General features: G+C 34.3%; 1 protein-coding gene across 5 annotated transcripts in view; it reads right to left on the bottom strand.

The window, feature by feature from the left end:
* WDR17 (WD repeat domain 17) overlaps positions 1-13351 on the bottom strand; it is an 87673-nt gene that overhangs the window by 59363 nt on the left and 14959 nt on the right. For 3 of the 5 annotated variants that reach the window (XM_058524929.1, XM_058524931.1, XM_058524930.1), the window contains exons 1-3: positions 11446-11568; positions 5481-5664; positions 1831-2061 (exon numbers count right to left, since the gene is read on the bottom strand). In XM_058524929.1, the coding sequence (XP_058380912.1) occupies positions 1831-2061; positions 5481-5664; positions 11446-11568 (538 nt within the window). Of the gene's footprint in view, positions 1-1830; positions 2062-5480; positions 5665-11445; positions 11575-13351 lie in introns of those variants that run through there. The other 2 variants (XM_058524927.1, XM_058524928.1) reach the window with 1 other exon arrangement.

Genomic DNA, 13351 nt, shown 5'->3' with positions numbered 1-13351 from the left:
CTCCATGTCTTATGGCTTAAAACCTTCCAAAATGCCTAATAACAATAATATAGCAAGAAAAGAGAGCCCTAGTCAGTGAAAAAGCAGATGCCCACAATGACAAATTACAAAATAAGAAAGGTATGTAGAATAAAATCTGGACCAAAATAAGAGCACACTCCTCATTATCCTCCTCACAGATCAGGCAGCACACTGATTCCCCAAACAGAAAGTGTCACAATCCTCATGCAATCTCTGAGTGTAGGCCAGGCAGGGGGAGAAGTGAGGAGCGTCCCCAACGAGATCCAGTTATACACCCCAGATCTGGAACCACACAGCACACAGCCATCTTTACTGTTCCTAAGTAAGGTAGGACTGCCAGAGATGAAGAGCACAGGGGGAGAAGTGGTATTCACCAGATCAAGACACAGAAAGTCTGTGAATTACATCGCTTAACTGTGAGACTTAATAACCAACTCTCAAACAGAGTCTGCTCCCTGTGCAGAGGATGGAACAGACTGGGGGAGGGGTTTGAGACAACAAATCCAAATAAGGCAAGAAACAACCACTAATCCCTCCCCATTCTAATCTAAAACAATGAAACTGTCCCCATGTTAAATTAGTACAACCAGAAAGAATGTGGAGAGGGGAGGTGGTAAAGAAGTGTATGTATATTTATTTTTATCTTTCTTTAAAAGGTAAATAATAGATCCTGTTTAAAAGGTAGTTAAGGGGCCAGCCCAGTGGCGCAAGCAGTTAAGTGCGCATGCTCCACTGCGGCGGCCGGGGGTTTGCAGGTTCAGATCCCGGGCGCGCACCAAAGCATTGCTTGGTAAGCCATGCTGTGGCTGCGTCCCATATAAAGTGGAGGCAGATGGGCACAGATGTTAGCCCAGGGCCAGTCTACCTCAGCAAAAAAAGAGGAGGATTGGCAGATGTTAGCACAGGGCTGATCTCCTCACACACACACAAAAGGTAGTTAAGACTAAATGGCCCTATGTATTGATGTTTTATATATCCTTTTTTTAATTTTAGAAAGATCATACCCTTAAGAGAGATTTATTTGAATTTTCACAATTTCTTCTATCCAATTTCAATTTCTTTTTTCTTCTATTAAATTCAGATAAATTGAATGTAATATGCTTTGTGAAAGTAGTCATCCTAATCCTGAAAAAGCACCTTCAAGATTGTGCTTTTTAACATTTCTCAAATATTAGCAGTACTTATTCACAAGTGGAGAGCTATTCAGGTAATTTTTCAATTTCTTCATTATACATTTTATTATTGTTTAAATTTTAAAAATAAACATAAACTAATTTCTCAGACTCTTTCATTGATCCAGATTAATTAACTAATAGGGGTCCAAAGAGTTACTGTTCCTTTTTATCAGGCTCAAAGTCCTTGCTAAGGAGCTATGGCACTAAAGTGGTACTTTACGAGCAGGGGGGAAAATGTTTTTGAGTGGTATTAGTAAGTCATCACATACTCGAGCTGTATGTCTTTGTTGAGTCACGCCATTTTCCTAGTAAATATGCAGAGGTAAAGAACTGACTTAAAAAAGTAAAAATATGGCACAAATGACTGATTTGGGTTAACTCAAACTACAATCCACACAGCTGAGTTCAATGTATTACAATGCCTTATGAATAACATTTACTTTAAATGATTATTTGGAATCAGTACAATGCTAGATAATATTTGCGTATTATATATAATAATATATATATTATATAATAATAATATTATTATTTTAAAATGAAAATTTTGTTACCTTTGGATTTATGCTGTGTGAATAAGAAATTATATATGCTAAGAAAAAAAGTGAAGAGACCTAACTAATTAAATTCTTACCTGGTTGAAAAATTGAGAGACTTCCATCGATATGACCAAATGCAACTTTCCCCCTTTTTTGGGTGTGCCATCTGAATAGACAGATGTCAGACAAGAAGCTATGAGCTTCTCTGTGTACAGTCACTCCACTCTCTGGTCCTGAGATGGTCCAAATGAACAGCGGGCCTCTGTGGGAAGCAAATGCCACAGCATCGTCTGCATTCCAGCACCAGCTAAGAGAGGCCGGCATCCCTGGGATAGATTAAATATAGATACGCAATGGAGAGATGTGGCAAAAGACTGTACCATTAAATATTATCTGCATTGTACATTTCTAACACAACTTAGAATATAGGAATACGTTTGCTATTAAAAAATATTTATTACCCTCTTGTATTATGTTAAATGAAATAAGCCAGACAGAGAAAGACAAACACCGTATGATTTCACTCATATGTGGAAGATAAATAAACACATGGACAAAGAGAACAGATTACTGGTCAACAGAGGGGAAGGGGGTTGGGGGGCATAAGGGGTAAAGGGGCACATATATATGGTGACTGACAAATAATAATGTACAACTGAAATTTCACAATGTTATAAACTATTATGATCTCAATAAAAATAAAAAAATCCTTCTTCAACTGTAACACAAAATACAAAAGCTAATTGTTAATCTCCCCACAACCAATTTGTGATCAAATAAATCATATATAAAATAAGCGTTTTGTTAAATTTGACACAATTGATACACTAAATCAATTGCATCAGAATCATCAAACTGAATATGTATATCAGATCATATGGAATTTGGGTCCAGGAATCTATTTTTCACAAGGGTCTCCAAACGATTTTGATGTGTAGAGGGGTCTGTGAACTGCTGGGCCACTGTCCTGGAAAGAAACTGGATTTGAATTATACTTGAAGGAGCAGTTGAGTTTAAATATATCGGATGAGCAGTATTTCCTAGGAAGAGGAAATGATGTGAACAAAGACACGAGTTGAAAGTTGCTCACTCACAGTAAATTCAACGTGTGTCAACGGTCAATAATGCACCAAGAGGCGGAAACTGGAAGCCTAATGCCTGGTTCAGGGCCTGACATATACTGGGAACTCCATAAATATTTATTGAACGAATGAATAAATGTATGAATAGGGCCAATAAAAAGCTAATGTGGTTTTAGGATACATTAACAGAAGCAGAATTTCCCCAAGAAGGGATAAGATAGTCTGTATGGATCAAACCACCATAGCACACTTGAAGAAGCCACTAGAATGCTGGCTCTCTGAATGCATACTTTCGAGAAAGGCAGGAAGGAAGAGAAGGGATCAGAGACAACGTCATAAAGTTATAACAGAAAACACTTTTATAGTGGCTTATTGTGTGAAAGCACTTCAAAGAGCTCTGCAAATACCAGCTCATCTAATTCTCCCAACAATATGCTGAGATAGGTAGATGGCAGTATTATCCACTGTTAACAGGATTTTTCCTGTTAGGTGTGACATTTTTCAAATTGGTGACAATTTTAACATGTCACATTTAAACCAACCAATACTTATTTTCCTTTTGAATTTTTTGATTATTAGGAAAAAAAAGAATGATGAGGTAAAAAATACAGAGGCAGGTTCAAGTTCAACTGCTGGATGTGGAAGTTCTAATATCGATTTTAAAAAAAACTGACAATGCAAGCTTCTACTTTCTTTAAGCTAGATTCTGAAAAGAAACAACAGAGTCTAAGACATTTCAAAGGGGATTATTTACAACGAAAATGATCAAAAATATTCTTTTTTTGCAAATAAAATATCAAAGCTTTCAATCTTCAAATTAAGAAGATATTTGGGAGCAGCATTTATTGATAAGTCTTTGAAAATTTTCAGAAAAAGGAGAAATATGTAAAAGTGTTCAAAATTGTTACCACTATTATTTAACCATTCTACAAATGTTATTGAAAAAAATCTTATTTAATTGCATATTCAGCAGCAAAGGAAGCTAGGGCGCACACAGCTGATGAAAAAAAATCTTCCACCATGAACGGACATGGTGTATATGGTGTTGATGAAAAATCAGCAGATAAACTAGATGATAATACAACAATAGGTTGTCTAATCTGCACTTTTACATAATATTTAGAAAATACATTATTATGCAGTTAAAGTCTAGTATAGATTTTGTGTGACAGCTTTATGAGAACGACATTGTGTAACATTTCTAGTTTGTCACATAAAATATGGAAAGAATTTTAAGGAGTACTTATTGTGTTATTTAAAATCAGTCTCACACAAAGCTGGACTTAACGTACTGGGAAAATGCACTGTTGATCAATATCAACAATACTGGAAAAACCTGTAGGATTTGTGATTGGTGGAGAAACAGATATGACCATAAAAACATGAAAAGTCTTGATTGAGGCTATCAATTGATGTTTATACATCACAGCACTTTGTACCAAAAGTAATTTGGGGTTTTCTCACTGATGTGTTAAAAACCTGAAGGAAAACTGTTACTTACATCAATGGAAGCTCACTGAATAGTTGACTTTTAAAAATATTTTGCTCAGAGATTGGAGCCACCTACTCATTGTCCAATAGTGAAGTTCTTTGGTTGTTGCAAGTGAAAATAATAAGCAGAAATAATAAGCAGGGTAAAGGAACACGGGACTGGGATTCACATTTTTCTAGATGAAAAGTTAACTTTAGCAAATATTTTTTAAAATGAAAGTTATGTAACAAAATTGATATATTTTGCTGGTATTTTCAGCATTCCTAATGACCTAAATTTGAAAAGACAAGGAAAAAGCTATATCAAATATGTTGAACATATCCAAAGGTTCCAAAGGCATTATTATTATTTTAGAAGCAAGATTTAAATATAATTGCCTATGAATTCTCAATATTTTTGCTACATACCGAAAAGAATATTATAAAGAAATTTTCAACAAAATTGTTAGTGAGATTGTCACATCTCAGTTTTCAGTCTCAAAGTTATAATCAGTATTTTTTAGAGAAGAAGCTGAATGTGGAAAACATATCCAGCAGTAGCTTTCAAACCATAAGCAATAATCGAGCCACACTTGGTGCTCAAAAAGAGATTGAATTATCGTGACATTTAACACCAAAAAATGATTTCTTAACTTCAGCATAATTATGGAGTAAGATGCTAAGGAGAAAGAGTATAATGATTTTATTCAATTCACCAAGACCTATTTGTGTGAACTAGGACATTCTATCTTGACCTAATTAAAAATACAGGAAAGAAACCAGCCCAGCAGGGCACTGACTATACGCATAATATTGTCCCAGCATGTTTCAGAAAGGAATAGAGTAATGAACAGGCAAGGCCATTTGTCTCATTAAGAAAATCTTATCTAATTACTATTTTTATATTTATTTTGGAAATTTTTGTTATATTTAAATATTAATACAATTATTTGGTATTGACTATGTTTTTAATTGATCAGTGTACTAAGTAAAATTATTCCACGAAATTTGGTTTCAATTTTGGACACAGGCACACACACAGTAATGAAATGTGAAATGTGTTTCTTACATTGATTACCAACAGAAAGTTTGAAAAACACTACTTTAAAATCTGAGCTGATTGAAATAAAATATTTTGCTTATTGAAATAAAAGTATTTCATTCAATAAAATAAATCCCAGTTATAAATATACCTTTTGTATTGTCGAGCTTAACAACGACTTTTCGTTCTGCAACATTCCAAATGATCACTAAGTTATCGGTACTGCCACTTGCAAACAGATCAGGGTTATGTGGACACCAAGAGATAGCTGTGATAGTTTTTTTATGTTCAGACATAATTGCATGAAGTTTGAATTCATTATAACGGTGATCCAACTAAAAAAAAATATATAAAACATTTCAGTGCTCCTTTTTAGATGATACACTTTCCATTAATAACCACATTACTTTTAAAAAGCTACATACATGAAAATTACTACACCTAATAACAGTAACACATTTCAAGCCTTGGTCTACTTTCAAGTGTATTCCATCAGCTGAAAGAAACCATTTAAAAACAAAAATGAGAGAACTGAAATGAAACATATTAATTTTAAAAACAAGTAAAAATAAATGTACATTTAAATATGGATAATAATTCAGAGATTTATTACATTTTCTAAGCTATATCTGTTTATGAGGGGAAAAACTCCTTGCTTTTGGAAATCTTTTTTACAATTTTTCACTTATATTTGAATCAAAAGAAATTTAGGGTAAATAAACTGCTCATTATTACATTACTAAGATGTCCAAAGTTTGCAGAGCAATGGTATCATTGGACCCGTTTGATGTTATTGCTTTTTGGATGGGGCATTATGTTGCGTTCCTATATGTGAGTGAACAAAAGGAATGGGCTAATTTTCCTATTTCCTTTGTAAATGTGCCATTGGTTAGTGGCTTAACTAATTTTTCTATCATTCTTAACATGTTTGGGATTATACTGTATATTTCATTTTGTTATACCTGGTTTTTCCCTTTAACACATAATGGCAGTATTCATAATAGTCAAGACTTGGAAACAACCTAAATGCCCATCCATGGATGAATGGATAAAGAAGATGTGGTATATAAACACAATGGAGTATTATTTAGTCATAAAAAAGATGAAATCTTGCCATTTGTGACAACATGGATGGACCTTGAGGGTATTATGCTAAGCAGAAAAGTCAGACAAAAAAAGCCAAATACTATATGATGTGGAAGATAAAAAACAACAACAACAAAACACATAGACACAGAGAATAGATAGGTGGTTACCAGAGGGGTAGGGGGTAGGGAGAAGGCGAAAGGGGTAAAGAGGCATATTTGAATGATGATGGATGGAAACTAGACTTTTGGTGGGGAACACAGTGTAGTCTATACAAAAGTCAAAATATAATGATGTACACTTGAAATTTATGTAATGTTATAAAGCAATGTTACCTCAATAAAAAGACAGAGAAAAAAACACACACAAGGAACCTTTGACATATAACATTACACTAGTTTCAGGTGTACAACGTAAGGATTCGATATTTGTATATGTTGCAAAATGATCACCACAATAAGTCTAGTTAACATCTATCACCACACACAGTTACAAATATGTTTTTCTTGTGATGAGAACTTTTCAGATCTACTCTCTTGGCAACTTTCAAATACACAATAGAGTATTATTAACTATAGTCACCATGCTGTACATTACACCCTCATGACTTATTTATTTTATAACTGGAAGTTTTTACCTTTTGATCCCCTTCATCCATTTCACTTCCTCTCCCCCCACCTCTTGCAACAACCAATTTATTCTCTGTATCTATGAGCTCAGTTTTTGTTTTGTTTCATTTTAGATTCCACATATAAGTGAGATCATATAGCATTTGTCTTTCTCTGTCTGACTTATTTCACTTAGCATAATGCCCTCGAAGTCCCTCCACATTATCGTACATAGTAAGATTCCCTTCATTTTTATGGTTGAATGATATTCCATTGTATGTCTATATAGCACATCTTCTTTATCCATTTATCCATCGATGGACGCTTAGGTTGCTTCCATGTCTTGGCTATCATAAATAATGCTGCAATGAACATGGGGGTGCATGTATCTTTTCGAGTTAGTGTTTTCGTTTCCTTCAGATATATTTCCAGAAGTGGAATTGCTAGATCATACGGTAGTTCTATTTTTAACTTTTTGAGGAACCTCCATACTGTTTTCCAGAGTGGCTGCATCAATTTACATTCCCACCAACAGTGCACAAGGGTGACTTTTCTCCACATCCTCACCAACACTTGTTATCTCTTGTCTTTTTTATAATAGTCATTCTAACAGGTGTGAGGTGATATCTCATTGTGATTTTGATTTGCATTTCCCTGATTACTACGATGTCAAGCACCTTTTCATGTACCTGTTGGCCATCTGGATGCCTTCTTTGGAAAAATGTTTATTCAGATCTTCTGCCCATTTTTAAATCAGATTGTTTGGTTTTTGTTATGGAACGGTATGAGTTCTTTATTTTGGACATTAACCCCTTATCAGATATATGATTTGCAAATATTTTCTCCCATTCAGTAGGCTGCCTTTTCATTTTGTTGATGGTTACTTTGCCGTGCAAAAGCTTTTTAGTTTGATGTAGCCCTACTTGTTTATTTTTGTTTTTGTTGCCTTTGTTTTTGGTGTCAATGACTACCTTACTACCTGTTTTTATATCCTTTGTAGAACACACTTATTCCTGAAACATTTACTTATTTGTTTACTTATTTATTTTATGACATCTCCCTGCTCCCTGTCCCTACTGAGATTATGAATTCCATGAGAAGATTTTGCCTGGTTTGTTCCTTGTTGCATTCCTAGTGCCTAGTAATGCTAGGCCAAGAGAAGAGATTCAGTTAATATTATTGAAAAAACAAGCCATCATGCCACTGTTCAGAATTCAAGCAACTTTTAACTTTTGCTATCACAAATAATGCCATAGTGAAGATCTCTGTACATAAAATTTTAACTAACGATCTAATTATTTCCTAAGGCTTTCTCTTCTATAGTTTCTGGATCTCTTACTACTTGAACTTCAGCTATTCCTGAACAACTCTGGATGAAAATATTATTCAAGATAACCCAGTACCAATGGAGTTTTACTCTGCTTAGTATTGCAGCTATAATAATTTTAAGTTGGTCTGTTTAAATATATAAATGCATTTTCTGTACATTCAGGAATGAATAGGTTTGTAAGTTTTAAATTATTCAGTGATTTAAGTTACCTATGGTAGATATTGTGAATGTGTCTAATGCAACTAACAGAAAAAACTGCTATATAAGTCAGAAATTCAGTGGAGGAGTCTATAAATACAATAAATGTATGAAGAAGTTATGTTGCACATCAATGATCTTCATTGACTTTACAAATTATCCATATAGTATCTTAAGCACAATATAAAATACTAAACCATTTGTAGGGATTAATTTATTAATACATTCTTATTATATTTACAATTCAGTATTATGAAACTGTACTGTTACGTTGAGTTAGATCATGAATTACTCTATTTTTAGAGTAGTTAAGACAATATATTAGTACATTACAATTCAATGGTTAAAGAAAAGTTCTTAAGGCATTTACAAGTATCATTTAAGAGTTCACAAAAATCTGATAATACATGTCATTATACAGAGTGTGACAGACTATCAGACTTTGACTGTACATTGACATTAGCTGTTATTTAATAAATATTCCCTCTGAAAATAATTATATTATACATTAAATAGCATAATTTTCAAAGCACTTTAATTTAGATGATAATGTTTAAAGGAATATTTATTAATAAAAGTTTAATTAATGTTAATGTCACCATTTAATAACGTAATTTTCTATCTGCATACCTTGAAACAAGGTTTTACAGAGGACTCTTTAACGACCTGTCATATGAGTTTATTTGTATTAACCTCTAAATCGGTAATTTTTAGTTTGTTTCAGTCTTTAATGACATGCAAACTTTATATATAGGTTTTTTATATTAATAATTTTAGCTTAATCTTTAAAATATTCAAGTCATAAAATGTTATCATAAAACTTAAGACACATGCAAACGTGAAAAAAATTAAGGTCTGCCTTCATCCATTTTCTGACCTTCCTTACTCCTTAGAGGAATGGTTTGCCTTGCCTGATATGTTCTTCTTTAGGAGGAGATAAAAGACAAGAAGACAGGAACTTAGTCAGGGAGAAGTTTTCTAGGAGGAATTTGGGAGTGAGAAGCTTGGGAGGACATGCAGAGTGTAAAGGAGGTAGACAGGAAAAAAAAGGAGACCCTTAGAAGGGTTGCTGCTGTCTTCCGTATGGGGGGGATGGGAAGTAAAAAAAATGTGAGTTATATTGAAATTGCATTTTGATTGCTGGATATTTCCACAATCTTGAGGAATGGACTACCTAAAATCTTACTCTATATGGTGGAATATTAATTGGTTTATAGATTAATGCTATTATTTCTTAAATTTTCAATAAACTACAACACTATTAGTGATGAATGGGAATTTTTATTCCAGAATAACACAATAATTTTTTTCACTCTTAACTGAAAAGAGTTGGTGTTGCAAGATTAAAAAAAAAAATCATTCAAAAAACATTTAATGAGCGTCTACTAAGTGGCAGAGAGTATGCAATAAGTTGAGAATTCAAAGATGAGGAAGATTCATGCTGGTAAATGGAAGCATGTAAAGGCAGTCCATTTGATGAGGTTCTTCACTAATAAGAGAGGAAAAAGCAGAACGTGGAAAAGAGCTTACACACTTGAGCTGAGATTTGAAAGATGAGAAAATGTGCTCTGGACAGGCAGTGTAGGCAAACTGAAAAATGAGTGAAAGCAAAGGCAAGATATAAGAGTCTGAGAGGTTTTGGAAAACACACTTATCTCAGGAGGTCTGGAGCACAAGGTGAGAGGGAAACAGACAGGGAAACTGCAAAAGAATGTCACATTAAGAAGTCTGGATGTTAATACCGAGGAATGAGGAGCAATGGAAGAGTTAAAATTTTAGATTTGCATTACAGACGATTGATTTCACTGAAGGATAAATTAGAGGGAGTCAAAATAGAGGCAAAGAGAACAGTGGCGTAGTGGTTAGGTTTGCGGGCTCCGCTTCAGCAGCCCGGGGCTCACAGGTTCCAATCCCAGGTGCGGACCCATGCACCGCTTGGCAAGCCATGCTGTGGCAGTGTCCCACATATAAAGTAGAGGAAGATGGGCACGGATATTAGCCCAGGGCCAGTCTTCCTCAGCAAAAAGAGGAGGATTGGCAGATGTTAGCTCAGGGCCAATCTTCCTCACAAAAAAATAAAATAATAAAATTAAATTTAAAAAAAGAAGATAGTAAAAGATACAAAATACTAGAATCATTCCTGGTGACCTGGGGTATAAGATGTGAGTAGAAGAGGGAGTCAATGATAACTCTGACGTTGTGGTTTAGATACACGGTTAGCTGGTGACACGGAAATACTGACTCCGAGTTTAAGGAGAGAGAATGGACTTGAATTCAAGACGATTATGGCACCTCTATATGGAGAAATTCAGCAGGCCATTGGCTCTATAGATTGCAAACTGATAAGAGACGTCTGGATGGAGCAAGGACATAGAAAAAAGGAGTTATAAAGGTTTTTATCCAAAGACTATCTCAAAATATATTATATCTGCACTATTTTTAATATAATGATCTCTAATTCACTACCCACATTTTTCAACTGATACGACAATTTTCTCATGTCAAATGTTGTTACTGAGCAAAGTTTGAAACAAAGGAATAAATGAATTCCATTTATTTATATGGTAATATAGTTTAAAAGAATTAAAAACTACTTACTCATCATTTATAAAATGAGAACTTTTAATTCTCGAAGAAATTCTTTTTGATGAAAAGCACATAAAGGATTGTGAAATCAACTCAGATTTTGCTAATAATTTAATCTATGGTATAAGCATTTTCTAAAAGCTTGACTTGTAAAACCACTAGAATACAAATAGCAACAAAATATAAGATATATCAATACAATTATAGCATTAAGCTTTCCACGTGACAGGGATTTAAAAATAAGTATTAATTAAATATTAATTTTACCTAATAAAATTAAAAATCAAAAAGAATGGGTATTATTTTACCTGATAAACGTAGATGGCCAGGGTAGCACAATATGCAAACCTGTCTCCGTGGGCAGCACACACATCTTTGTTCCATGGCTGGCACCCGGCAGCCAGCAGTCCCACTTGCCTTACCTGGGACATGTTTGCCTCGAGAAACAAATGTGGAGAAATATCAGTCATTTTCACTATTCACTACACTTCCTCTTCATTGTTTTACATCTGTCTTCCTCAATCCTTACCTGTATGCCCTGAAAAACTTTTCTACTAGGTATATTAACCTCAATTTATACTTTCAGAGAACAGGAGCTTAAATCCCCAACTGTCTATAGACACCAAGGCAGGTATTTAAATTAGGCAAGAGATTATAAAACGATAAATGACAATTGACACTTGGCTGAGGGTTGGGAATCCCATAAGGAGTGATGGGGATGAGAGTGAAACAGAAGGTGCATACCCCATCTAAAGGGCTCTCATACCGCTGGAGAAGGCCAACCCTGGCTGCCAGATTTCCAGAACTTCCCAGAGAAACAGAACTACCCAGATTTTTATATAAAATGTACCAATTTTTAAATACTGGCAATTCATTCAGGGCAGCAAATGTATATTTCTATTTCCTATTTCCGCTTCTAGAAAAGATCTCTTCTTTTTTCCTCTTCTCTTTCTTCTCCAATTCTTTCTCTCTTCATCCCATTAAATCCCCTTATCTGAGTGGAACTAGTAATGTATTAACAAAAAAAGTAAAAATTATTTGAAGTGAAAATTGGCACGATGAAGAAACTGTGCCAACAGTCTTTGAGTGCTTACAAGTATTAAAAAACTGCTACAAAAATCCCCTTTCTTCCTCCTCTAATGACACCTGTATTTTCTCAGGCACTAGCATTCCAGATAAATAAAAAAGATATACACATTCTTTTTTTCAATTAGTAATGTTACAACAGTGTTCCTTTTCACTGAAAATATGTATTATTTCAACCTCAATGTGAATTAAATAGGATTTTGTAGTTTATCCTTGGGCTCTATGATTACTATTAATATCTATGTGTAAGTAAAAAAGCTTTATGGTTTATGTTTAAACAAATTTTGAGTTTACATTTGGAAAAGAAACATAAGAGAAAGATATTTAAACATATTGGTAAAACAAAGTCATTTTTAAAATTTTCACTTCCTGCTAATTTTTTTTCACCTTTTCAAAAAATTAATAAGCTTTACTTTTTAGAGCAGTTTTAGGTTCCCAGCAAAACTGAGTGGAAATTACAGACAGTTGCCATTCATCCCTGTCCCCTAATACGCACAACCTCCCCCACTATCAACACCCCCCATCAGAGTGGTACATTTGTTACAACAATGAACCTACACTGACACATCATAATCACCCAACGTCCACAGTTTACACTAGGGTTCACTCATGGGCTTATACATTATATGGGTTTTGACAAATGTATAAGGACACGTAATCACCACTGTAGTATTGTACAAGATAGATTGTTGCCCTCTGTGTTCTGCCTATTTATTTCTCCCTCTCTCCTAACCCCTATCTCTATAGTTTTTCTTTTTCCAGAATGTCATATAGCTGGAATAACACAGTATATAATCTTTTCAAATTGGCTTCTTTCACTTAGTAACATGCATTTAAGTTTCCTCCATATCTTTTCATGACTCGATAGCTCATTTATTTATAGCACTGAATAATATTTCATTGTCTGGATGTACCCCTGTTTATGTATCCATTCACCTACTGAAGGACATCTTGGTTGCTTCCAAGTTTTGGCAATTATGACTAAAGCTGCTATAAACATCTATGTGCAGGTTTTTGCATAAATAACAAGGAGTGCACCATTTTGCATGCCCACCAGCAGTGAATGAGAGTTCCTGGTGCTCCACATCTTCACCAGCCTTTGGTGTCATCAGTGTGTTGGATAGGTCA

This window comes from Diceros bicornis, chromosome 29 (genome assembly GCF_020826845.1).
Source record: "Diceros bicornis minor isolate mBicDic1 chromosome 29, mDicBic1.mat.cur, whole genome shotgun sequence".
Lineage (NCBI taxonomy): Eukaryota > Metazoa > Chordata > Mammalia > Perissodactyla > Rhinocerotidae > Diceros > Diceros bicornis.
The sequence above is the reverse complement of the archived record's forward strand: the minus strand, read 5'-3'. Positions and strand labels throughout refer to the sequence as shown.